General features: G+C 46.2%; 1 protein-coding gene across 3 annotated transcripts in view; it reads right to left on the reverse strand.

The window, feature by feature from the left end:
• The window catches only part of MAP3K20 (mitogen-activated protein kinase kinase kinase 20), an 839,253-nt gene that overhangs the window by 40,381 nt on the left and 774,289 nt on the right, over window positions 1-24,583 (reverse strand). For all 3 annotated transcript variants that reach the window (XM_085645276.1, XM_085645278.1, XM_085645277.1), the window contains exon 18: window positions 23,864-23,938. In XM_085645276.1, coding sequence (XP_085501402.1) covers window positions 23,864-23,938 — 75 coding nt within the window. The remainder of the gene's footprint in view (window positions 1-23,863; window positions 23,939-24,583) is intronic.

A 24,583-nucleotide genomic window follows, 5' to 3' on the forward strand; every position in this document is an offset into this window, starting at 1 on the left:
AAAAATAATTTGCACAATTTACAAATAATAAATAATACATTGTGAATTGATTGTTAAATACTATTTAATTACCTTCCCTCCCTATACCCCTACAAACCCGTCCACCTGCACCTAAGACATACATTAACAAGTATAACTCACATAATTTACATATTTACTAATGAATTAACTAATTAAAAATAAATTGATAATTAACTGTAAATCAATTATTACATAAAAAACTTCCCACCCTGTAAACCCAATAACCCGCACCTAATATATGACTTACAAAATATAATTATTGCATAATGAGCATATTCATTACTCAATTAAATAATTATAATAAATTGTTAATTTATTGCTAATTAATTATTACTAGCAGGACCTCCGCTATAGGGCCAGGGTGCACATGTGGTGCCCTCCCAAACATCCATGTACTGCGTGCCAGGCACCAAATGGTGCCTGACACACGGTGCATGGATATTTGTAAACATTCCTTTTTCTTTTGCGGCTTGTGCTGCAGTCCTTTTCCAGGCCGCAGCACAAGCCACAATAGAAACAAGCGTGTTTATGACCGCATGCAATACGGTCGAATCCCAGTTGGGCAGTCGGGACCGCTGACACCTTCTGTGCCTGAAACAATGGCTGTTAGACGCACGTCATGAGGCCCTAAGTGCTTAATGTGTAAAAACAAAAAAGTACCTCAGTCCACTTTTTGCTCATAGGGCCACCATGCATCACTGCCAGTACCGCCCACTAATTTGGATTGGCACTGTACAACTTCATAGGATGTTACAACTCTATCATACCTCTGAGTGTACTGGGTCTATTTTACAGCATATGGCAGTTGAATAATGTGTGTAGTCACATATGAAGAATTTTGTCTGATATATTGATAGGAATATGTTTTATATAATTCCACTCGTACAGCTAGGAACATACATTTTTTTCAGAGTTAAAGTTTTATTATTTCACATAGTGCCCATCTACGTAGACTTCAAGGTATTTGAGAAAAACATCTGAAGTTTACAACAATTCTTGATTTCAGAAGGATTGTCTAACATTTTAGGCAGACTTTGATCTCAGGATTTTGGTTTCTTTTTTGTTAAGATTATAACAGTATCACAAACTACTTCTTGAGCTTGCGATAAAGGGCCTTATTATGACTTTGGTGGCCCTCCTGCAGCGCCACCACTGAGCTATCTGCTGGAAGACCGCCAAATTCGTGGTGCACCTACACACTGGATTGCAAGTTAAATCCTGGTCAGGCGGGCATTTGTTAGGCTCATAGGAGGGTGGGTGGTGCTTTGATGGTCTCAGAGCGGTGGGCTGTTAGGCTCATAGGAGAGCCTAACATGAAGCCTGTTGCCATGAGAGTGCTGACTGCATGTTCCTGCATGGTGTGGCATGCATGCCACGCCGTGCACAAACCAGGGTTGCAATCCCATGGACCACAACATTTGTCCCCCCCAGCATGCACCCCCAGGCCCAGAAGTGGCACTGGGCCTTGTTGGGTCCCCTGTGTGCCTCTTTGCCACCTTTTTCATGGCAGGCTCACTGCCCTGAAAGATGCGCGGACAGGTAACTTGTAATATGTTCGAAGGTGCTGCAGCGGCACTGCCAGCATATTGCAGCAACCACTGCACGACCGCCATGGGATCCTGGATCTCCACTCCTAGGGCGGGATGACTTCCCAACCCATAGTATTGCAGGCAGGCCCGCAGTGTGGCGGTGGGTGCACCCCCACTGCGAATACGGCGGTCCGTATGATAAGGCCCAAGGGGTTATGGTGAAATCTCACAGTGTCCTCAGTAAACAGAAGCGAGTGAATGTTATAAGAGTGAGTGGTGCGGTATAGAAAAGGGCAGCTGCACCAGGAAACCCATTATTTTGACTGGAAATGTGACCATGTCATATGCCTTTCTGTTAATGTTACTTCTTTTCACTTTACCATCGTATTTTATTCAGTGAAATAGGACACCACCCACTGGATAAGAGAAAAAGGGGCACTGATAGGGTTAGCACTGATGAACAAGGAAGAGAGTGTTAGCGGACAAGGCTGTGCCAGCTTCTCGGAGATGCAGCAGGTTTATAGCTGCTGCTAATGGGAGGAAGAAGACTGAGGTATCAGTGAGGATGCTGAAGTGGATCTGCCATACACAAGTATGTCAAGGTGCTCAGTGAGGATGCACTGTGTGGAGTTGGTCTGGTGCCACCTGCTTCCACCTTCCTCTGATGCTGTTGCTCATCTTTACTGGCTTCCCATTGGCCCACTGTCACATTTTTACAGTGGTTTGGGTCCTTAAAATAGATGGCAGAATATCGATGGTACCTAATATCATTGTCATAACATTGTGGGAACCATAATATCGAAGTTAAGAATATCAATACTAAGTATATATGTTTTCTTTTTCTAAATAATACTATCAAATTTTGAAATATCTTTAATATTGTGGTTGGAATTTCACTTTTATGTTTTTTATAATGTGCCATTTGTTTTATTGTTTTTAAAAAAAATATTGTTCATTGTTTGAATTTTTTGTTTTGATAGAGTGTTTCCATAATTTGCGTAGTTTATTATTTTAATACATTTGAAATTGTAATGTTTTTCAGGTTGTTTGGTTTTATATTTGTTTTGGCTGGGTATTGTTTTTAATTAATGTTTTTCAACTAAATTTAAAATGATTTTTATACGTTTAATGCTATTTATGTTTCATGATGTTGGGTTCTATATAGGTTTGGATGGGTAGTGGTTTAACGTACAGAAAATTATATTTTTGAAGTTAAAGTTATATATTCATTCTTGTTTACTATTTAAATACATCTTTTGGGTTATGTTTCCAGTTCTTGGGTTTTACAGAGGTTTTGGGTGGTATTTGTATTTTTGGTTATAATGTTTTACTCTTGTATTGTTTTCAATTTGTTTCTGTTTTTTTAAAACACTTGCCTTTTTTAAGGATAACTTTCTTTATTGAGTTTTCAATAGAAACATAGCAATGCACTTTAACAGGTGTACATTCACAAAATGTCTGCATATAAATACAGTTCGAATAGACTCGGTATGTGTCCCCATAGGTTCGGATTGTTGATATAGCCCATCTCTTTTTCTTGGGTTGCTGGTCAATATGTATATAACATATATGTGCAACGAAGACCACAGGTCACATTAAGTTTGTAGTCAAACAAACGATATAGAAGTGCCATAACGGGCCCATTAGTACAGCAGGCACCCCGCTTTGTATACATATGCCCAACGTGACAGTACAGGTTTCATGTTTGTATATTTTCTGGCCTATTAACCTACATGAAAGGGTTCAGAGGATAGTGACTTCTATCAGGTGTCATTCGCAGCACTGCAGTCAGAGCCCTCCCTCAGATATGTCTGCAAGTGGTCCCAGATGTCTGGTGGATGTGAAGTCAAGGGTAGTAACTCATATGTGCTCAATTGATCTTTACAGTATATGAAATCTTCCAGTCATTGCTTAAACCTGAGAGCCCTCCCTCGTCTGCATCTCATCTGCATGCCACCTTCCACTTTGCTAATAATAGCCCCAGTGATATTAACTTCCTGTATGAAACTTCAAGTTTATCAGTATATCCTAGCAATGCCACAACTGGGATGAGATGGATAAGGGTGTCCACCATTCGTGACAGGATGGTGAACACCTCCAACCAGAAGTCTTGTATCACTGCACATTACCATACAAGATGTAGGAAATCTGCCCTGCACTGCCCGCACCTGGCACATCACTCTTCAGGTCGCAGCTTACATCTGTAGTGTCTTGCCAGCGTGTAGTAAATGCGATGCTTGAATTTAAAATGTATGATGCAAAGGCGGCTACTAGCTGTTATCATGCCTGTCTCGTTGCAACAGTAGACCCATTGTTTATCTGTGAGTAGAGTTCCCAACTCTAAATCCCAGCCGGGTTGTGAGCTACCCTGTACCTCAGGACGTTCTGCTTGGGCAGTGCAGTAAAGCAGAGAAACCACATGCAAGGGATTTGTAGTCTGCAATATTACATGTAACATGTTTAGCGTGGGGGGTTCCTGGGGAAAGGTGGGAGTGGCGGCCTTCACATTGTACCTAAGCCGAAGATACAGGAAGATCTTCAGTGTTGTGGGTGCCTCTCCACCCAGTAAGGTCATGCAGTCTTTGAAAACCTCTTTGTGATAAAGATCCCACCAGGTAGTTACCCACCTTTTTGTAACATGTTAATGCAGGATGTTTCATGTGTGAGAGGAGTCCAGGGGTGGGAAAGGAGGGGAGCATCAAAGCCACCTCTCAAAAAGGATTGAGTGAGTGTAGTCCAACGAACCCTAGGTTATTTGCCAACCGGGTTCAAATGAATCAGTTGTGTTTGCAAAGTTTTGAAGAAATGTGGATCTGGAGGGTATGGTATATTAAGGAATAAGTATAGAAGTTTTGGCAAAATTACCATCTTAATTTGAGAAATCTGAACTGCCACTGATAGGAGGCAATGAGATCCAGCGAGTGATGGATCCCGTGAGTGAGACCATTGCAGAGCCATAGTTTGCCCATAGTGTTTTCTCTCTATCTCTGGAGACAACAACTCCCAAGTATTTTATTTTGGAGTCACACCACGCTAGGGATAGTCAGGTAAGAACCTCTAGGTATTACATGTGAGAGGAAAAATCTGGGTCTTGTCCCGGTTGATATTAATACGCGATAGTTCTCCAAAGCGGATGAATTCATGGCGCACCGGGCTTAGACTGATTTGAGGGTCCCGGATGTAGAGGGTGATGTCATTGGCGTACAGCGAAACTAGTAGATGTCGTGTGAGGTACTGAAGTGCATACTCCCTATGGTGTTGTCGAAGTTTCGTGGCAAGGGGTTCTATCGCCAATGCAAAAAGGAGAGGTGACAGAGGGCACCCCTGTCTGATGCCTCGAGAAACGAGGAATGACTGAGAACGGCTACCATTAATCTTCACCTTAGCCTGGGGTTGGCAATACAATAAAGCTATCCAGGAGAGAGAAAGAGGGGGAACTCCATCCGCCGCAGTACCGCAAATAAATAGTCCCATTCCAGAGAATTGAAAGCTTTGGTGGTGTCTAAAAAAACATCCACTGCAGCCAAATCAGGATCTATATCCTGTAGTAACACAAATAGGGTGCGCAGGTTATGAGAGGTTGCTCCTCCTGGTATAAATCTGTATTGGTCAGGCATCATACGTCCATCAGTAAGCTCAGCCGATTGGCCCAGATTTTCGCCAGTATCATCGCATCACAGTCGATCAGTGACAGTGGTCTACAGGCCTCGCATTTAGTGGCAGTCTTTATCGGTTTAAGGAGAGAAATAATCATCGCCTTCCACATAGAGAGTTTTAGCATTAGCCTCCGCATAAACATTTTAAAGGATAGGAACAAGCGCCTTTACATAGCATTTATAAAGGTCTGCTGGTAGTCCATCTGGCCCTGGAGTGCACCCAGACCGCAACTGCATTACGGCTGTCCATATTTCATCTTCCTCAATATCCGCAGCGAGAAATTTTCTCTAAACATCACTGAGCCATCCTAATCCCACATCTTCAAAATAAGATGCCACTGCAGCTGATTGAGTTTTGTGCGTTGTGTAAAGAGAAGGCAAGAAGGATTTGCAGGGACCCATCAGCGCCTTCAACCTCCAAAACATAGTTAAAAAGCCTGATAGTAAGCACTGCCAGAGCTCTCTCTGGTCTTTCGCCCTCACCATACCGACAGGCCCAAAGGTATTTAGTACAGAACAGACACTTGTGCTCTGCTGTAGATTGGTAGTCAGTGATCAAGCCTCTAAGTTTGGCTCTCAAATCGCCATTGGGGGTACTAGCGATCTGGGCCTCAGTCTATTTGATGTCTGCCTCCAAACGCCGGAGTGTGCCTCAAATATCTCGCAGGATACCACCCCCTTTTGCGATGCAAATGCCTCGCACCTTTACGTTGAAAGCTTCCCAGATTACGGTCAGGTTCGGGGCCGAGCCTATATTCCTACGTTTGCATTTTTATTTAAGAAACAATGTGATTCATTATTACAAATGTAAAATTACATTTAAAAAAATTAAATTATTGTGTTAAGCAGAATGTATATGTCATATATTATATTTATGAAATTATTTATGTTAACTGTAAAGACTATATTAGGTTACATTTAGGTTATGTTGTTAAAATATTTTGTAATTTAGTTGATAATAGATATCTGACATTTGTTTGTATTTTATATTCATTTACATACATTTTGTTATACTTTTGTTTTTTGTTAACTTTGGTTAGTTCCGAGTGGGAACAGAAAATGTGGCACCCTGGGGTTCCAGCTTTCCCCAGTGTTGTCTCGTTTGGAGTAGGAGTAGGAAATTTGAACTCCTCCCGTCCCTTCAAGTCCAATGCTTTCCCTTGTGCTGCTAAGTTTAAAGTGGGAATAGTAAATATGACCCCCTAGAGTCTGATGCTTTCCCCAGTGTTGCTTATTTTGGAGTGGGAATAGTAAATCTGAACCCCAATTAGTACGATACCTTCTGCAATGTTGTTTAGTTTGGAGTGGGAATACTAATTTTGATTCCTCTTTCCCCTAAAATATATCTGACATCACACCCCCAAATATATAATGTATTTAAAATGTTAATGTATTGAAAACTTTTATATTTTGTAAATTTATATTAAATTATTTTATAGTTTTAAAACTTTTAATTTATGCTTGAAGATATTTATTCTTTTTTCAGATAAATCAAAGCTCCCAAAAATTATTGATTTTTTTTTCACTTGATCTATATTTTGTAAATTAACATTTCTTTAATGTCGAAACAGGTTTTTGATTAATTATATTTAAATACATAGTTTTTTAAAGAATAACTTCAAAATAAATTCATTGCAATTACATAAAGGTGCGGATTCCGATCCGGTACAAAAAATTCCCGTACGAATCGTATCTGTATTTTTTTACGTATGAATCGTACAAGTCCCGTACTAACGGGCAAGTACAATTTGTACGTGGAAAATACATACGAATGACATCGGGAAAAGTCTACGACAGTCCGAGCGCACAAGTACGATCCGTACCGTCCGTCCGAATATACAAACGCATGTAAAACGCTCCGTCCGAATATACAACCGCATATAAAATGTCCCGTACGGAGCGAACTGTGTACCACCCCTACCCCAGGCACACCTGGGCGAGGGGTACGAGTCGTACGGCCCCCCCAGCCTCCCACCCCTCCCGCGTACATCCGCACCGTACCCCCAGCCCCCCATGTACGCACCGTACCACAGCACCCATACCTGTATGCACCGTACCCCCACCCCCGTATGTACGGTGCGTACCCCCCGTATGTACGGTGCGTACCCCCGTAGGTATGATGCGTACCCCCGTATGTACGGTGCGTACCCTCACCCCCCGTATGTACGGTGCGTACCCCCCGTATGTACGGTGCGTTGGGGGTACGCACCGTACATACGGGGTGGGGGTACGCATCGTTCATACGGGGGTGGGGGTACGCACTGTACATACGGGGGTGGGGGTATGCACCGCACATATGGGGGTACGCACCGTACATAAGGGGGTACGCACCGTATGTGCGGTGCGTACCCCCACCCCCCGTATGTACGGTGCGTACCCCCACCCCCCGTATGTACGGTATGCACCGCACATACGGGGGGTGGGGGTACGCACCGTACATACGGGGGGTGGGGGTACGATGCGTACAGGTATGGGTGCTGGGGTACGGTGCATACATGGGGGGGCTGGGGGTACGGCACGGACATGGGGGGACTGGGGGTACGGTGCGGACGTGTAGGGATGGGGTACGGGGACCCCTTTTTGCCATGCATCATGGCGAATTTAGCTTTTCAGGCACTTTTTGGGTCCCGTAAAAATATTGCCGTGCGAAGTGCTGTGGGTACGAATCGAACTTGCTGGTCCGTAAAACGCTGCCTGACTCCGTGCGAATGTCACGTACGCGGTGTCCCGGATCGGAATTGTGGGTATATTTTAGCCGGTCTGTGCTTTTTACGATTCGTACGGAAATGGTGTTTCTGTATGAATCGTACTTGCGGGTTTGTAAGGTGGTTTTCCCGGGTACGAGTCGGACGGAGAAAACGCTCCGTCCGACGGTTCGTACCCGGGTTTTACCGGATCGGAATGGGCACCAAAATGTTTCTAGAAGCATTGCAACTTTTTAAAAATGGTAATTAATTTTACTTGAATACATTGAATATTGTAAAACTCTATTTCCCTATTTTTACACTGTATTTTGGTTTTCAATATTGTTGTTAATTTGAATGTCAAATTTAAACACAATACTATTGCAATCTATATATTTGCTTTAGATGTTTTTTAACATTGCGTTATTTGTTACCTTAATTTTAAGTATAGGGTTGTTGGTATTATTGTTGGCTATATTTTGACCTCAGTATTAATGCCAGTCGATATTTTTGTGGTCAATATTCAGGATTACAAACATATCCAATTCTTATGAGGTTCATTGTTTGCTCTGACCCAGTGTGGCTTTTGAAGTGTGTCTCTACCATATCATAGGCAAAGAAATGGCAAGGGGTGCACTTGTGCTCTACCATGGCATCTGTCATCTTTGAGCAGACTTACGAATTGGGTGTGGTACAATAAGTGGCATAGCCACGACGCTAGGAATATGTGGCTTGTGGCACATCAAAGTGTAGTGTCCAAGATTATTGGCTAGATCAGTGCTCTCCTGCTGCACTACACCTGTAAATATAATCAAGAGAAGGAGTGAAGAGGTTCAGTAAGTTGTGGACTCGCACTACACCTGTAGCCAGACTTGTTCAAGGCTGCACTAGGGTTTTAATCCATTTTAGATCAGCCACCACAGGACAGTCAAAGCAATTCCGTCTGAGCCCCACACAAACATGACGGGAGAGTCTGGAATATGCAGGATTGGTCACACACAGGTGTTGTAGTGCCAGTTGGGCGTGACATGGACTGGGGTATGGTGTCAGCAAGATGGGACTCAACAGGAGGGCTTGCTTCGGTTTTCATTTTCAAGGAGGAGCAGAAAACAATTTTGATGAATAGATCTTTCCCACAGTAAATCTCCCTAACCTATGAAACCATCCTGGTCGGTCGGTCACCTGGAAACCCAAGGCAGATGAGCAGATTCTCCTCACTGTAACATCCTTATCCCATGAGACCTTCACAGTTGGCCCGCTACCAGGGACACCCAAAAACAGATGAACAGAATATTCTTATAGCAACCGCCCAACACACAGAGAGAACATCATGTTAGGTTGGTCACCAGGAGACTAAGGACTCACTAGAAAACCATGGAAAGAGACTATTCCAGGTAGGAAGAGCCCATGTCATCAGATGGAATGTTTTTGATTCTCAGGACAGGACCTCTCTGCGCCACAGTGGTTTTTGCTGCATATTTATGTTCCGATCAGTGCCAAACTGTTGGACATTCAGCATACTACTGCCAACCCTGCTGTATTGTGCTGCTGTATGTTAACCAATTGATTACCTTGTACAGCACACTGACACCTTTGGAAGTATACAGAAACATGATGGATGGAATTCTTTAACTAATCTAAGTCACTGGCAATTACTCTGGGCCTGTCCAATATTATTTTGCACACCACGGCACCTTAGTTTGGACCCAGCCATATGCAAATCATTCTTGACCCTGCTCCAATGCGAAAAGTTCTGTTCGAAATACCAAGCAAGGTACTTCCTGAACCGGACCTCAAACACCACAGGACCAGTTTCACCATAGTTAGGTCTCATCAGCCAGGTATAGCTTGGTTCCAGTGACACAGTGCGCACAGGACCCACATCTGGGCATAAGCGGCCAACTTAAGGTGACACACGAAGTATATAGAAGAGTGATGGATGAAATTCTTGAATTAATTAATTGGACTGCATACCTGCCCATCGTTACCTCGCCTGGTAGTTCGGCCAGACTATTACATTAGGAGCAGGGTCAAGAATGATTTGCAGAGGGGCGTGGACTAGCGAGCCATCATGGCGGTCGCACTGTAGGCGAGCTCCGCTGAGCCCGTCACTAAAATCCTGTAATTATCCTGCTTCAACAATTTGTGCCGCTGTGGAAATGCTGTGAGGTGGGCTGAGTGCCGCAAGTACTCGGCGGCGGTGTCATCGACCGGACCCGTGCATGCTCCTGCCCCTTCTGTTGTGGTGCGTGGCCGGAGGGCCCTGTGACGAGCCTGAGGCGGTGTGGCGTGACTGGGCCAGGCGCGAAAGGGACTGAAGCCGGGTGCGGCCCTGCCCTGTGGTACCAACATCGAGCCCCGCTGGGGGCCCCTATCTGCGGTGAAGCGGCAAACTGTGCAGTGCTGACATGCTGTTACGGAGGGGGTGAGGTGGCCTGGTGAGACTGCGGAGAAACCTTACCCCTGCATCCCTACTGAGCTCTGCCTCTCTCAGGCTCTGAGGGTCCGTTGCTTCGGTGAGGCTCCTGGCCAGCTGTTCCTGGGTGAGTGTGTGCACCCCGTCCTTGTTGCCCTGCCCCCACTCGGGTGGTTGGATCGGGCCACGGGCGGGAGTTGAGAGGGTGGCGGCGCTAAGTGTGACGCACGTCAAGGAAGACTGTGTGTGTTTCAGCCGGCCTCTGGGCTGGGGTTCTCTGGCGTTTGCCCGGTGGTGGCAATATTGAGCCCTGGCTGTGGGTCCTTGCTTGCAGTGGAGTGGCAGAGGGGGCGATGCTGGTGTGCCGTTGTGGAGGGGCTGAGGAGACCTGGTAGACCTGCGGAGAGCCCTCCCCCGCATCCTTACAGGGATCTACCGCTCTCAGGTCTCGAGGGATCCGTCGCCTCTGTAGGGCTACTGGCCGGCCTATCCTGGGGGCGCGTGTGGACCCCGACCTTGTCGCCCTGCCCCCACATTGGTGGTCAGTTCGGGCCCTGCGAGGGAGGTGAGGGGGTGGTGGCGCTGTGCAGAGACGCATCTTAGGGGTGACTGTGAGCATTGTGGCCGGCGTCTGTGCTGGGGGAACCCGGCATTGTGCTGTATCCTGTACTTTCCCCCCTCCCCCCAACTGTACTGGAGTACTCTCTACGGTCATATCGGGCCGTGTGCGCATTTGGGGAAGTGTGGGTAGCTTTGGGGGCTGCACTGTGGCCCACTCGGCCTTGTGTGGCAGAGCCACCTCCGGTGGGGCTGTGGCCTTCTTCTCCCCACGTGTACTTTCCTCCTCCCGGAGGCCAGGTTGGGCCGCCACTGGAGTGAGTGCGTGGGGGCTCCTGCAACATCCTGTGTGGCCCGGTCGAGGTGGCACAGTTAGTTGACTGGGGGCCTTCTCCTGTGTGTTGGTGACGTGCCCCTCCCACATAGGTATGGACTTGTTGTGGCCTCTTTTCATTTGTGTTGTGCATACTGTGGAGTGGAGGTTTCACCTCAGGTTGGGGTCCTAGCACCATCATGACAAGGGATAAACACACGGGGAGCCGGCTAAGCAAAGCACCATGGACCGCTTTACTGGTGTCTCGGCTGCGGAGCAGGAGGGTGCGCAGGGAGGAGTCCAGGACAATGCTGCCCTTATGGCGGCAATTACGCAGTCCCGAATGGCCCATGAGACCAAAATAAGGGAGGTAGATTCTTAGGTCTTACTCCTTCACCAGGACCTGCACAATGCTACTGAGCGCATTACAGCAGCTGAAAACAGGGTCTCTGGTGTGGAGGACTCGGTCAGTACATTGCAAAAGAAAGTAGCATCATTGGAGACCCTCACTAGGGGCCTGGCATCTCGTATTGAGGATGGGGAAGAGAGGGCATGGAGAAGCAATCTGCGCTTTGTGGGGTTCCCAGATGTCTGTGACGGGGATATGGATCAGTTGTAGACCAAATGGCTAGTCAGTTGGCTTCCCCCAGAATCTATGTCTAATTGCTTTATCATTGAGAGGGTGCATCGGGCCCTCATGCAGAAGCCGCCACCGGGAGCTCGACCACGACCACGACCAGTCATAACGAAAATCCTAAATTTTCATGATCGGGACGCTATCCTGAAACAAACCTGCCTTAAGGAACCATTGCATTTTGACAATGCTCGTATACTTATATTTCCAGACTACACTAGCCTGGTTCAGCAGAATCGCCAATCCTTTATGGCGGCGAAGGCCCTCCTGCGTGACTTGAAGCTGCCGTACGCTCTCCTGTATGCTGCTAAGCTGATGGTGGTTTACCAGTCATGAACAGTGTTTTTTGATTCCCCTGAGGACGTCTTCCAATGGACAGATGATACAGTAAGGGTGCGTTCGAATACATTGCCAAGACTGAAGTCGGACTCGTCAAAGAGTGAATCCACCCGCAAGCCACCTAAACCTAAAGTTAAAGGGAACAGGCACTCAAGATCCGGACGCCGCTCGCAGTCCCATAGTGATGCCAGTAGATCGGCCTCGGTGCCCCGCTCGGGGAAGCAGACCTCGTAACTTCTTCGGGACTTTCCTGGTGGACAAACATACATACATATTTGTGTAGGCTGTCGAAGCATATGAACGGCCTACTATGCCTCATCGGCCTTAGCGGACAGGAGGATAGCCCGGGTTTCATGGGGGGGCTTATGGGGATCCATTGGTGGAGGTGGGCCGGGGGCTCCCGTTAGGGTCATCAAGCCGCCTTCACCGCGACAGATACTTCAGTGGTTTTGAGGTAATGGGGTGGGAGGTTGGGGTTTGTGGGGTAGTTTTTGTTAATTATTTGCAGGTTTTCTAACCGTTCTTCAACTGTTTTTTGCTCTAATTGTTACGTTTTGGGGGATTGTTTTCACTGCACTGTCATATTGCTGCTATGTGCCGCTGTGTACTTACATGCCAAAGCAGGACCTGTTCATTTTGTTAATTGTTTCTCTGGATGTCTGCCCTGTGGTTAGCCCGCGGCCTACTGCCGGGGTTCTTCGGATTGTGAGTTGGAATGTCAGGGGGACGCTGGATAAAGTAAAGAGGGGGCTATCCTTCACCAGGCTAAGCGCTACCAGGCTAATGTTCTTATGCTGCAGGAGACACATTTATTCGGGACCAAGGCCCTTTGCTTATGGAGATATGGGTATTCCCAGGTTTTCCACTCTGGGTTCACAAGGGGTTCCTGCGGGGTGGCTCTTCTCATCCATCGCAGGGTCCCATATGTTCATTCTAAGACGTGGGCAGACACCCAGGGGAGGTATGTCTTTATCCAAGGCTCTATTTATGAGGAACGGGTGGTACTGGGTGGTGTCTACACCCCTCCCCCCCTGTCCTGGACATTTGCTAAACCCATGATGACTTTGTGGACGGATGTTCCGGATGGAGTGACAGCTGTGGGTGGTGACTGGAATGATGTGATGGATGGGGCTCAGGATAGATGGCGACGAGGGGGAACTCCAGCTGCTGGCCAAACAACTAAATTATCCTCCTTGGTGTCGGGTCTGGACTGGGTGGACTCCTGCCGACGACAGCATGCGGAGGAGCAGGGTTATACCTTTTTCTCTGCTGTGCATGAATTGTTTTCACGATTGGACTATGTCTTTGTACCAGCTGCAGTGGCTGGGAGAGTAACGGATGCGGAGATCCTACCCAGGGGTCTGTCGGACCACTCCCCAGTTGCGCTCATGCTACAGTTCGACCCCGCAAGGCCACCTTTTTGTTGGTGTCTCTTCCCCTGGCATCTGCAAGATGACCAGTATAGGGATCATTTGGGACAGGCCATTGATCAATATCTGGATCTTAATGTGGGCTCAGTGGCGACCGCTGCACAGCTGTGGGAAGCGATGAAGTCTACTATTCGGAGAGTGGACATATCTTAGTGCTCCGCAGCACGGCTGTCTAAAAGGAGTCCTTGGTGCGCTCGGAGGCCCACATGTTGGAACTAGAACGACCAGGTAGGAAGAATGGGTGGCCCTGGCGCGTCGACATTTGCTAGTGGAGAGACAAACGCACGCAAATTTATTGCTGGATGAGGCTTGATTGGCATGGTTGGCGTCCTGTAGCAGGATCTATCAATGGGGCGATAAGTCCAGTAAATTGCTCCATCGTTTGTGTCAGGGGGCTGCAAGTTCCTTGGTTCTCCCTGGGCTTTTGGGGCCGGATGGGCGGGCATTGGGTGATCCCTCAGCTTTGGCTGAGAGCTTCGCGCACTACTATGCTGATCTGTATACCCCACGGGAGTCCCTGTCAGAGGACATGGTCCGACGATTTATTTTGGATCTTCCGCCTCGGTCTCTCTCCGATGAGGCTCGGGCAGAATTGGTGGTGGAGGAGGCGCGGGAGCATGGGTGCCTTCCGCGGGACTGGAGACACGCCGAGGTGGTCATGTTCCAAAAGCCGGGCCGTCCTCCGGACCAACACTCTTCATACTGCCCCATTTCGCTGCTAAATATTGAGGCCAAGATTTTGGCCAAGGCCTTGGCCACTCGCCTTCGCTCCCATATCAACTCGCTGGTCCATCCGGACCAGGCGGGCTTCATGCCTCAACGGGCGACACGGCACAATATTTGGCAGGCGCATATTGCTATAGACATGATTCGGAGGCTGGTTGTGCCAGCGGCTCTTCTGTTGGCAGATATGGATAGGGCTTTTGATTCCCTTAGTTGGACGTATCTCTTTGCGCTCTTGGATAATTTGAATTTTAGCCCACGCTTCTTGGCCTACTTAAAACATCTTTATACACATATCACGATGTCGGTTCGGGTTGTGGGAGCTGCCTCCTTCACTTTTGCTATTGGGCGGGGCACCCGTCAGGGATGCCCGCTGTCACCATTTCTTTTTGCCCTCGCGATGGAGACCTTGGTGGCTTGGGTGCGGATTGATGCACAAATGCCGGGCTTCGAATGGGTACAGAGACTATCGGACCGTATCACGCTCTACGCAGACGATGTTCTTTTCTTTTTGACCGACGTCAATAGGACGGGCCCCAGATTTCTGCGTATTATGGAAATATTCGGGGAGACTTCCAGTCTATTCATGAACGCGAGTAAATCCGTGCTGTGGACGCTGTGGCGTCAGGAGGAATTACCTGGGCCTCTGCGGTGCAGATTACCGGGGTCGGTTTGAAAAATCTGGGTCGTTTTCCATCCGATTCATCAGGGGAGTCCTGGGACCGTAATGTTGCATTGTTTTGGGCGCGGGTGCACGATGAATTGAAAACTTGGTCTCATATGCCCCTTTTCCTTCCAGGTCGGTCGGCCATCTTTAAAATGGTCTCATTGCCGTGTTTGCTCTACCAGTTACAGAGTTATCCATTCCCTGTTAGGCCCTCTTGGTTCCGCCCGGTTAATTCGGTTCTGGTACAGTTTCTTTGGGCAGGGGGGCACCCAGAGGGGCGCAACAGATGTGTTTTCAGTCCACATACTGTGGTAGGCAAGTCACCTTAGACGTCCAGTCGTCCTACGTGGCCTCGCAACTCCTGATATTGAACGAATGGTGGTATGGGGATCGCTCTGATCCTGCATGTGCAGTGGAGCGGTGTCAGATGAGATCCTATACCCTACACACGGACTTATACGTGGCTTCTATCCGCAAGACACTGCCATCCGCCACAAGGGTAGTTTTCCAGGTGTGGAGGAACGTCCTGCGCAGGATGGGGTGGTGGGGCAGGCTGACAAGGGAGACTCCCCTTTGGTCCAATGGTAGATTGCCACAATTTGCGGGCTTGAGGGGTTTCTGAGAATGGGATAACATTGGGATCTCTACTTTGGAAAAAGGGAAAATTATTTGTAAGCTGTATGGTTTATACCCTATCCAGAAAGGAGCAAAAAATAAACCAAACTATAAAAACTTAATTATTTAAGAATAAAAAAGATAACAAAATTATATATTTTTCAATTTTATTTCTTTTTGTTGGTTATTGGATCTCTACATTAGGGGACTTTATGCGTGGCACGGTTTTAAAAACTTTCCAGTACCTCCATCATGAATATCAGATGCCGAAAACACAATTTTTCAAATACTTGCAGTTTGGACATGCCATTCTTCCCAGCGTTGCAAAGTAAGAGTCTCTTCCCGAGTTCAGTCCTGTTGAAGCTAAACTGTTTATGGGTGACCTACAAGACCATAAAATCTCCAAGATATTTCAAACACTGGTGACAAATAACCCCACTACATAAGATAGGGGAGGCGGGAGGAGGACCCTGGTCCCCTGGATGAGGAGGACTGGACGGAAGCGCTGGCGTCCCCTCGAGTAGCGGCGATAGCCATGCGCCTTCAGTTGATCCAATTTAATTATCGTCATCGTGTATATTATACTCGCGCAGGCTGTAGAGGGCGGGCTTGATAGAGACCCCGGTATGCCTACGATGGGGCTCTGCGGATGGTACCCTGTTTCACACAATTTGGCAGTGCGCGGTGCTCGAAAGGTTCTGGCGGGGGGTTTTGGCCTTCCTTGCTGAGGTATTGGGGTGGGAGCTCCCTTATTCCCCAAAATTAGTGCTGTTACATATAATGGAGGGGGTGGGGGGAAATATTTATAAGCGCCATCTGATGCTACTGGGCTTTACGCTGGCTAAACGGGAAATTGCTCGTAAGTGGAAGGCTGGGGCTCCACCTTTGCTCTCGGCATGGAAAAATGGTTTGGATTTCAATATGGGTCTGGAGTTTCCTATTTTCCAAGCACGAGGGTGCCTGTTGAAGCATTTTAAGATCTGGAAGAGGTGGGTGACATATCGGGATTTGGACCTAGAGCCTCCTGTTGTGAGGGATGTGGCAGTTGAGGGTTAAATTGGGCAGGAGTTGTGGTTCTGGACCTATAGGGTCCTGCGGATAATGTTCTTTATGTGCGGGCGAATTTGTGTTATTAATTGTGGGGTGCAAAGACAGTGCAGGGGGGGTTGTTTCTTTATTATTTCAGTTTTTGCATAATGTACATGTTAAAAGTCAACGCAATACTTCTTGTGTATCATGTGGCAGCCTGTCTCTGGGTTACAGAGCTCTGCATTGTATTTGACAATTGACATAATAAAAACAGTTGTTAAAAAAAAAAAGAATGATTTGCATATGGCTGGGTCCAAACTGAGGTGGCATGGTGTACAAAATAGCGATGGACTGGGTTGCGGCCACATCTAATTACCGGTGGCTGAGATATTATCTTGTGCCCTAAAGTAACTGTAACTCGCACCCTCGCCAGGCGCAGTCTTGTTTTTATTGATGTAATTTCAAAAGTTGCAGTGATGTTATCAATGAAGTTATAGAACATGCCATGAGTGAAGTAATATGTGGTGTAATTAGCTGTGCATGGCAAGGGCGCAAGTTGTCTTAGGCCACCAGTTATAGTTACTAGAGATAACTATACCTGGTGATCATTTGTGTTTTTTTTTTGTTTGAAATATTACTTTGTCACAGAAATTTTCAACTAACTATAGTGTCACTTTAACCTTTGATTTTTTCCGGTGAATTTCTAGTTTAAAAAAAATGTAAATTACTAGTTTTTTGCCATATGTAAAGTGGATGCACGGCCGGCCTCCCCGACCCTTTACAGGGTGCCAGGCCTTTTTTTATTTTAAGAGAAGGTGGGAATGCGACGCCCCCTCCCTGAACCTTTACAGTTCCAGGGACGTCATCCCCAGGGATTTTTTTATTTTGAGGGAAAGTGGCCATGCAGCCCCTCTCCCAGAGCCTTTAAGACCCCAAGGACCCCATTCCCCTGGACCTTTTTTTGTAAAGAAGGGTGACACGTGGCCCACCTCCCTGAGCTGATACGGGCTACAGGGACCACATCCCCTGGGGCATAATGGGGGTGTCCTGGTACCCACCCGGGGCGGCCACAACAAATAACATTGGGGACTGCGGGGGGAGCCAGAAGGCCCCTGCAGCCCTGCTGGCTGCCTGCATGCAACCATCCTGGGTACATCTGAACCTACATTGCTAACGCCCAGCTCGAGGAACTGTTTTTCAGTTTCAGAGTGAAGGCAGGGTAATAAATTTCTTCTTCCACCCGGCCGGAGAATTTTTCAAACTTCTGCCAGGTGGGAGCATACAAGAATTCTCAGTCCCTGCTCTTACGGGCAGGGAAATGATCTCCCAAGGTGGGCTTCGCAGGACATCACAGTGGAGCCTGCCCCAGGGGATGGGGTCCCCGGGGCCTTAAGAGGCTCCGAGAGGGAGGCTCGGCCCCCCTTATCTTTATAATTTATGTAGGACCCTCAGGGGATGAGGTCACCAGGGCCATGATCAGCTTGGAGAGGGGGGCCAAGAACCTCCTCCCCTTTAATTTTAATGCCGGGCCCAGGGGAATGGGCTCCTTAGGGCAGTGATCGGCTTAGGGGTGTACATCTTCCTCCCTTTGAATATTATTCTGGTCTGTGGGGGAAGGGGTCCCTGGGGTCGCAATGGCCTCGGGAAGGTGCGATCTCCCACGTCCTACCCTTTGCTAAAGTTCATGGGCCCTGAGTGATGGGGTATCCTAGGCCGCAGTCATCCCCATGCACGACCTCCTCCTCTAAAAGAAAAGACATTGACCCCCCCAGGCCCTGATCCACCACAAGGGTCAAATATATATTTTTTTTAAATGGCAACCACCATTCTTCCCCCACGATTCTGCAATTTATCTTTGGCCTTGGGAGGAGGGCCCACAAGGACTAGGGGATTGGGTATCCCTACCATGCCCCCTTTATATCTGTTTTTTACTCATTTTCAAGACATGGGACTAAGTCTCTGAGTCCTGTAATGTTGCAGCTAGCCATTCAGAGCACTCGCAGGATAGAGATGGCCCAAGGGAAGATAAGCCCCCTCGACCAATCAGCAGGGTCTATTTTTTTAAGTTGAGTTTGCAGGACTCTCGTGAGAGTCCCTCAAACTCAACCGTCCAAATATACAATAATTTGTGTACCTTTATTTCTCCTAAACTACTGATCAGATTCACACTGAATCACTAAATAGCACACTTTCTGTACCAAGATCTTGATTCCTACCAAATTTGGTGTAATTACGTTCACCCGTTTGGGCTATACCCCTTTTAAAAAAAGTCTATGAAAAATGCATGGGGAAATTTGGTTTTGAGGAATCCCCTTTTTTGTTGGCCCCCGCTTCACAGATCACCCCTAAACTTACCAGGTAGAAGCTGAGTTGGATTAACATTTTTTGGGACATTTTCTGAAAATTCGTCAAACAGCACCAAAGTTATTAGCAAACCCAAAAATACTATGGAAATGCAGGTCAAACTATACCTACCCAGTGTCGACCACCTCTGGATAATATATAATAAAACCACAGAACCCCCTGCATACATCAAAAGCAGGGTCATGAGGAAGTGGCGGCTCCCGGGGCCTTCATAAGCCGTAGGAGAGGAGGCCCCGTCTTTGTTTTATGGTATGCTCCTGGACCTGGCCCACCCGTGGAGGTAATTAAAAACAAGTTTGGGAGTCCGTGCTTGTTTTTTTAAAATTATTTTTCCTGCGAATCTGCGAATATTGCAAATTTGCAGCAATTTTTTTTAAATGCTGTTTTGCCTTGGCAGGGTTTTATGGGACCCCTGGACCAAATATAAGGGGTCAGGGTATTCCCACCCTGTCCCCTTTTCGTATTTTTTAATGGTTTTTTGTGGGACTTGGCTTAAGGCAAGTCCCACGTTGGCTGTCAACACTTCCTGGTTGAAGTATTGGCAACCACTCACAGCTCTTCATTTCCCTGCACAAGTTTGTAATTATTTGTGAAATCGTCACGGCCACTGATTTCTCTAAAACTACTAAACAAATTTACACCAAATAACTGAAAGTGTGATCTGTAGAACCGCCTCTACCTTTCTGTGAAATTTAGTTTAATTCTGTAAAGCAGTTCGCGCTGCAGGTTCGACTAGAGGTCCTATGGGAATTAATATGGGAAAAAAAGACACACTATGACACTTTATCTAGAACATTTAGTGAAGATATGTCAAACATATAGGCAAGTCAAAAAACACTTTCTCTATGGAAACATGGTCCTAACTATAACTACCTACTGGCAACTGTATGTATTATATATAAATACACATTCACAAAAAAAAAAAAAAGGGTACAGGGACGTTACAGTTAGGTTCAGAATTTACATACAAAACAACAGAAAGTTGTAATAGTTAGAGTTACCTCGAGTAACTATAACTAACCCTAAGATAACTATAACTCGCACCCCCACAGAATCTAGGGTTCCACAGGACTACAATATCACTTTCAAAGGTACTTAAATACAACAGTTAAAGTCTGATAATCGGCTACAAGTGTTTCAAGGGTCCCCCTGTAAGGACTGAACCACTACTAATCCCCACCTCTGGACTTCAATAGACTTTCATAATAGATTGCATTTTCTCCCTCCTGTTTAGATTCTTATCTTTCCTAACAACTTAAAGCCTCACCCGGAGTACCAAGAAACACAATTCACTTCACTAAATGTGTTCTGCAAATTCATTTTTAAAATTGAAGTACTGTGATTTTTTTAGGTATTTTTTTATTTTTATATAGTAATGTGTGGTATATGTGTACACTGGCACATCTATACTAAGTGTATTTTAAAAAGTGAGAAATGCTTAATGTCTTTGCTGAACTTCCTTAAAATAAGTGCAAAAGATGTTGATTGAAGTCGAATAAGACCATAATTAGCCAGTGTCTTTACTTTCCATAATTGGCTTTTTAATCCATGGTAGATGGGCGACCTCAGTGTGTATACTTGTATATTTAAGGCCCTTTACCTTTCTCTGTCTAATTACCCTATCATTGACATGATCTTTCAGTAATGTTGCATGAAGGTAAGGATGGCGGAACTCATCTTCACTACTAGGGGTAAATTCGTCCAGTGGATTTTCAAAAGCATAGGACTATTTCCAGTGGTGCATGGTAAGTTTAGCAGTTGGGTGATGGGTGGACTACACATGCATAGATATGCACTCACTCAAAGCCATGGATTCACAAACGCTCACACACACACCCATTCACAACACTCGCTCAAAACAAATTTATACATTTGTACATACATGCACACAACAAACATTCAAAAACATAAAACGTACCTGCCCTGCAGCAGTCGGACATGAAAGCCTCAAAGGTCAAAGGAGGGTTGGGACTGCTGCCTTCTCTGAGGTTAGCCAATGAGGAAAGGTAGCAGTCCCTCACTCATCACAGAGTGGGATGGGGTCAGTGAGGCTGCTGACCCCACCCGACTCTGTGACGAGGTGTCACTGATTGACACTCAGCCCAGTGCATTGAGTCTGAGGCAATCAGTGATGCTTCCCCTCGTCATGAGGAGGAGGGCCTCAAGGCACTTTTTGCCAGCCTGAGGAAGTCACGCCCACAGAGCTGTGAAATCCTCAGCCTGGCAAAGTTCAGCTCAGGCAGCCAGAATCCTGCACATTTAGCACATGTCTAGTTCCTAGCTGCCTGACCTGAACTAGAACTCTTCTCCGTGGAGTACCAGTAGTCACAAAGAAATAAATTAGCCTTATACTATGAAATCTATAACAAGCTATTCCATATTGCTTTAGAGAGTCTAATCCCATACTGTCTAAGACAGTGATACTCAAAGCATGGCCCGGGGGTCGCTTGCCGCCCACATGACCTTTACATGCAGTCGGCTCCCTGATCAACAGTAGCACTGGGCTGCTGTTAACTCCACTCAACACTAACATTAAAAAGAATTTAAATATACAGGCACACCTTCTTTTAAAAGGTTAACTCTAGTTAAGGAAAGGAAGTAACTAGGTTGTCCTGCACCACCTAACTGTAGGAGCACCTTCATTTTCAAAGCCATCTTGCAGCAAAAGTGTAAAAATATGATAAGGTTTCTTCAAAAGTTCAAAGAGTATATTTCATTAAAATGCATAATCATTTCACCTTAGTATATCAGATTATATCAGTGCATTGAAAAGTATTTTTTGGAGTGAAAGTTTTCAAATATGTATTTAGAAACATACATTCTTCCCCCACACTAACAATGCCAATAGTGAACTAAGAGTTGGTATGTGCACTCTTAGGGTGGCCTCCTATTATAAATGAACAACATTTTAGTTTATTAAATCAAGCAGAGGAGAAAGTTTTCTGCAGAGCACATTCTGAATTCATGCATTTTGAGGTCCTCTTATATGTGATAATAAAAGAAAAAGAAGTGAAATTGAAACAAAACATTTGGCTAGGATCACACAATTTGGTAAAGTGGGGAAGCTGGGATTGATCCCAGGTTTTCTGTTTTCACATTGTGCAATTCAGCCACTAGATGTATATGCTTTGCTTCCACTATACCTACCTTACCACAAGCCTCCCCCACCCAGGCTCGCCAGCCTGCTAGCATCGATGCAACTTGTGGTCAAATTACAGACCGAACTTTGCGACCCTTGGGAAAATGTTTGTGAGTACCCATGGTCTAGAACTTCCATTTTAACATATTGAGAAATCTCTACAGAATAAGGACCTTATTACGAGTTTGGCTTTCCTCCTGTCAGCCCACCACTGCCGCGCTGACAGGAGGACTGCCAAGCACGTAGTGCGCCCGCATGCCGGATTACGAGTGTCCTCCATGGCAGGTTGGCAGTGCTGCGGCGGTGGTCTGTTAGGCTCATAAAAGAGCCTGTGACAGAGCCTGTAGCACGTTCCTTCACAGTGTGGCATGCAACATGTTGTGCATACCATACCTTGCAGGATTAGGGTGCAATTCCGGTGGGGCACAACATGTGCCTCCCTGCATGCACCCCTGGGCTCCGAAGTGGCAGGAGGCCCTGTTATAGCCCCCTTACTTCCATGTCCGTCACCCTTTTCATGGCGGGCTCACTGCCCTGAAAAGGGCAGTGGAAATGAAAGTCGTAATATGCTTGACGGTGCTGCAGCGGCTCTGCCAAAATATTCCTGCCCATTTCCAGACCGCTGGCACAATGGGATCCTTGATTCCGGCAGAGCTGGCCGTCTCATGGCAGTCTGACTGCCACACTCATAATACGGCGGGCAAACAGCCAGTGTGATGGTGGCCTGACCGTCACCACGAGTACGGCAGTTATGTTGACTGCCGTACTCGTAATAAGGCCCTAAATGTCCTCGCTGCATTTCACTATAGGCCTTTGTAGTGCTCTATTAGAATGCTAAAATATCAACAAAGGCTCACTGGGATACATCTGACTCAACAATTTATAGCTTGCCTGAGCTGAAAGTGCTTCTGGAGGTTACCTGCTGTGTAGAGCAATTACACACAATATAGAACAGTTTATGAGAAAACAAATGTAATGTCCATTGATGGTTGGGTGAAGTATAAGCCACGCTATATATTGACCAGGTTGCAACCCCATCAAACCTAAAGTTTGCTGTCTCAGTTAGAGGTGGGGGTACTGCCACGATTCTGATAGCAGGGTTTGAGCTAACTCCACGGTCGGAAACAGAACCCACCAACTTATCTGACACAGGACTGTCTTGTCACTGTGACAGAGGCCCCAATCTAATTAGTGATGGAGCTGCAGGCACAGATTTTCCTTTCAGCGACAGGCATCTCCATAATGTCCACTACGCCGTCTTGTCGACTTCCATAGCTGGGAATATGTCCCTTCTCCCGTTTTCATCCTCTGAAGCTGATTGTGTAATACCTCAAAGCAGAATTTGTAAAAAGCTTCACATCTCTTTGGAAGTCACGAAGCCCGACGATTTGACCTTTTGGAGGGTCCGTTTGGAAGGATGTTGGATGTGGTATGCCCTAGATCAATTAAAACATGGCAGCAATTACCGCTGCATGTGGAGGGGGTGCAGAGTGCAAGCACATGGGTTTGTAAGGAGAGGTACATCAGCTGCCAACGGGTGGTCGTAGGTGGCTCACAAGTGCGTGCCTGTAGGACATATTCTTTACCTATATGTAGTACCCTTACCAATCTGCTTGAAAACAGAATCACTTAATTTACACTGAGGCATGTTTTTCAGAAGAAATCTTTAAAACATGTTTCTATCATTAGCTATGTAATCAAAATGCGTTTCTTACATCATTCTGTAGTCTGGAGCTGGGAACTGACCTCATACATAACAGTGCATTCCACTCTCTGCTTCTCTGAAATTCCCACAATCCACTTCTCCATCACAAAAGGGGGCTGCAAACAAAATGGAAATTATGGTGACTTCCCACAGACTGCAACTTACTGTGCAAAATCAATTTTCCTATTCTCGCTGGTGACACAGACGCTTGCAAACTATTACTGTGTAATGTACAGTGCTCAGAGAGAATTAAGGCAGGAACAGTGGCTTTTGATTGGTTACAATTTTCTCTTTTTTATCATGTAAAATATGCTGCTACTAAATGTGTTTTTCAGCTTAGGATAACAGCTGATTTCGAATTGGTTCCTATTGTAGTTAATAACTGGTTTGAAAAAGTATTAACTTCACATGGGGGTCTCCCTTCATACTAGCATGTTAACTCTGCGTTGCCTGCAATAGAGAAAATATATTCTCTTACTTCTTTAGAAAATTAATCTGAGACAACGCTAGACATGAAATGGTTTCTTTCTATTTACTTGAAGTACCCATACAGGATCAATTTTCATAACAGTTGTGATACATGAACGGAAACCGTTTATTAAAACATGCATTCTTCATAAGATTTAAAAAATCACACATGGAGAAATGACATTCTGAAATGTATTTCAAAAATATTCCCTATTTTATACCTGCTGACATTTTTTACATCTTGAAATTATGTAAATCGAACTCCGAATCTCGAAATGCGCAATGAAATGGGC

Source organism: Triturus cristatus, chromosome 3_1 (assembly GCF_964204655.1).
Source record: "Triturus cristatus chromosome 3_1, aTriCri1.1, whole genome shotgun sequence".
NCBI lineage: Eukaryota > Metazoa > Chordata > Amphibia > Caudata > Salamandridae > Triturus > Triturus cristatus.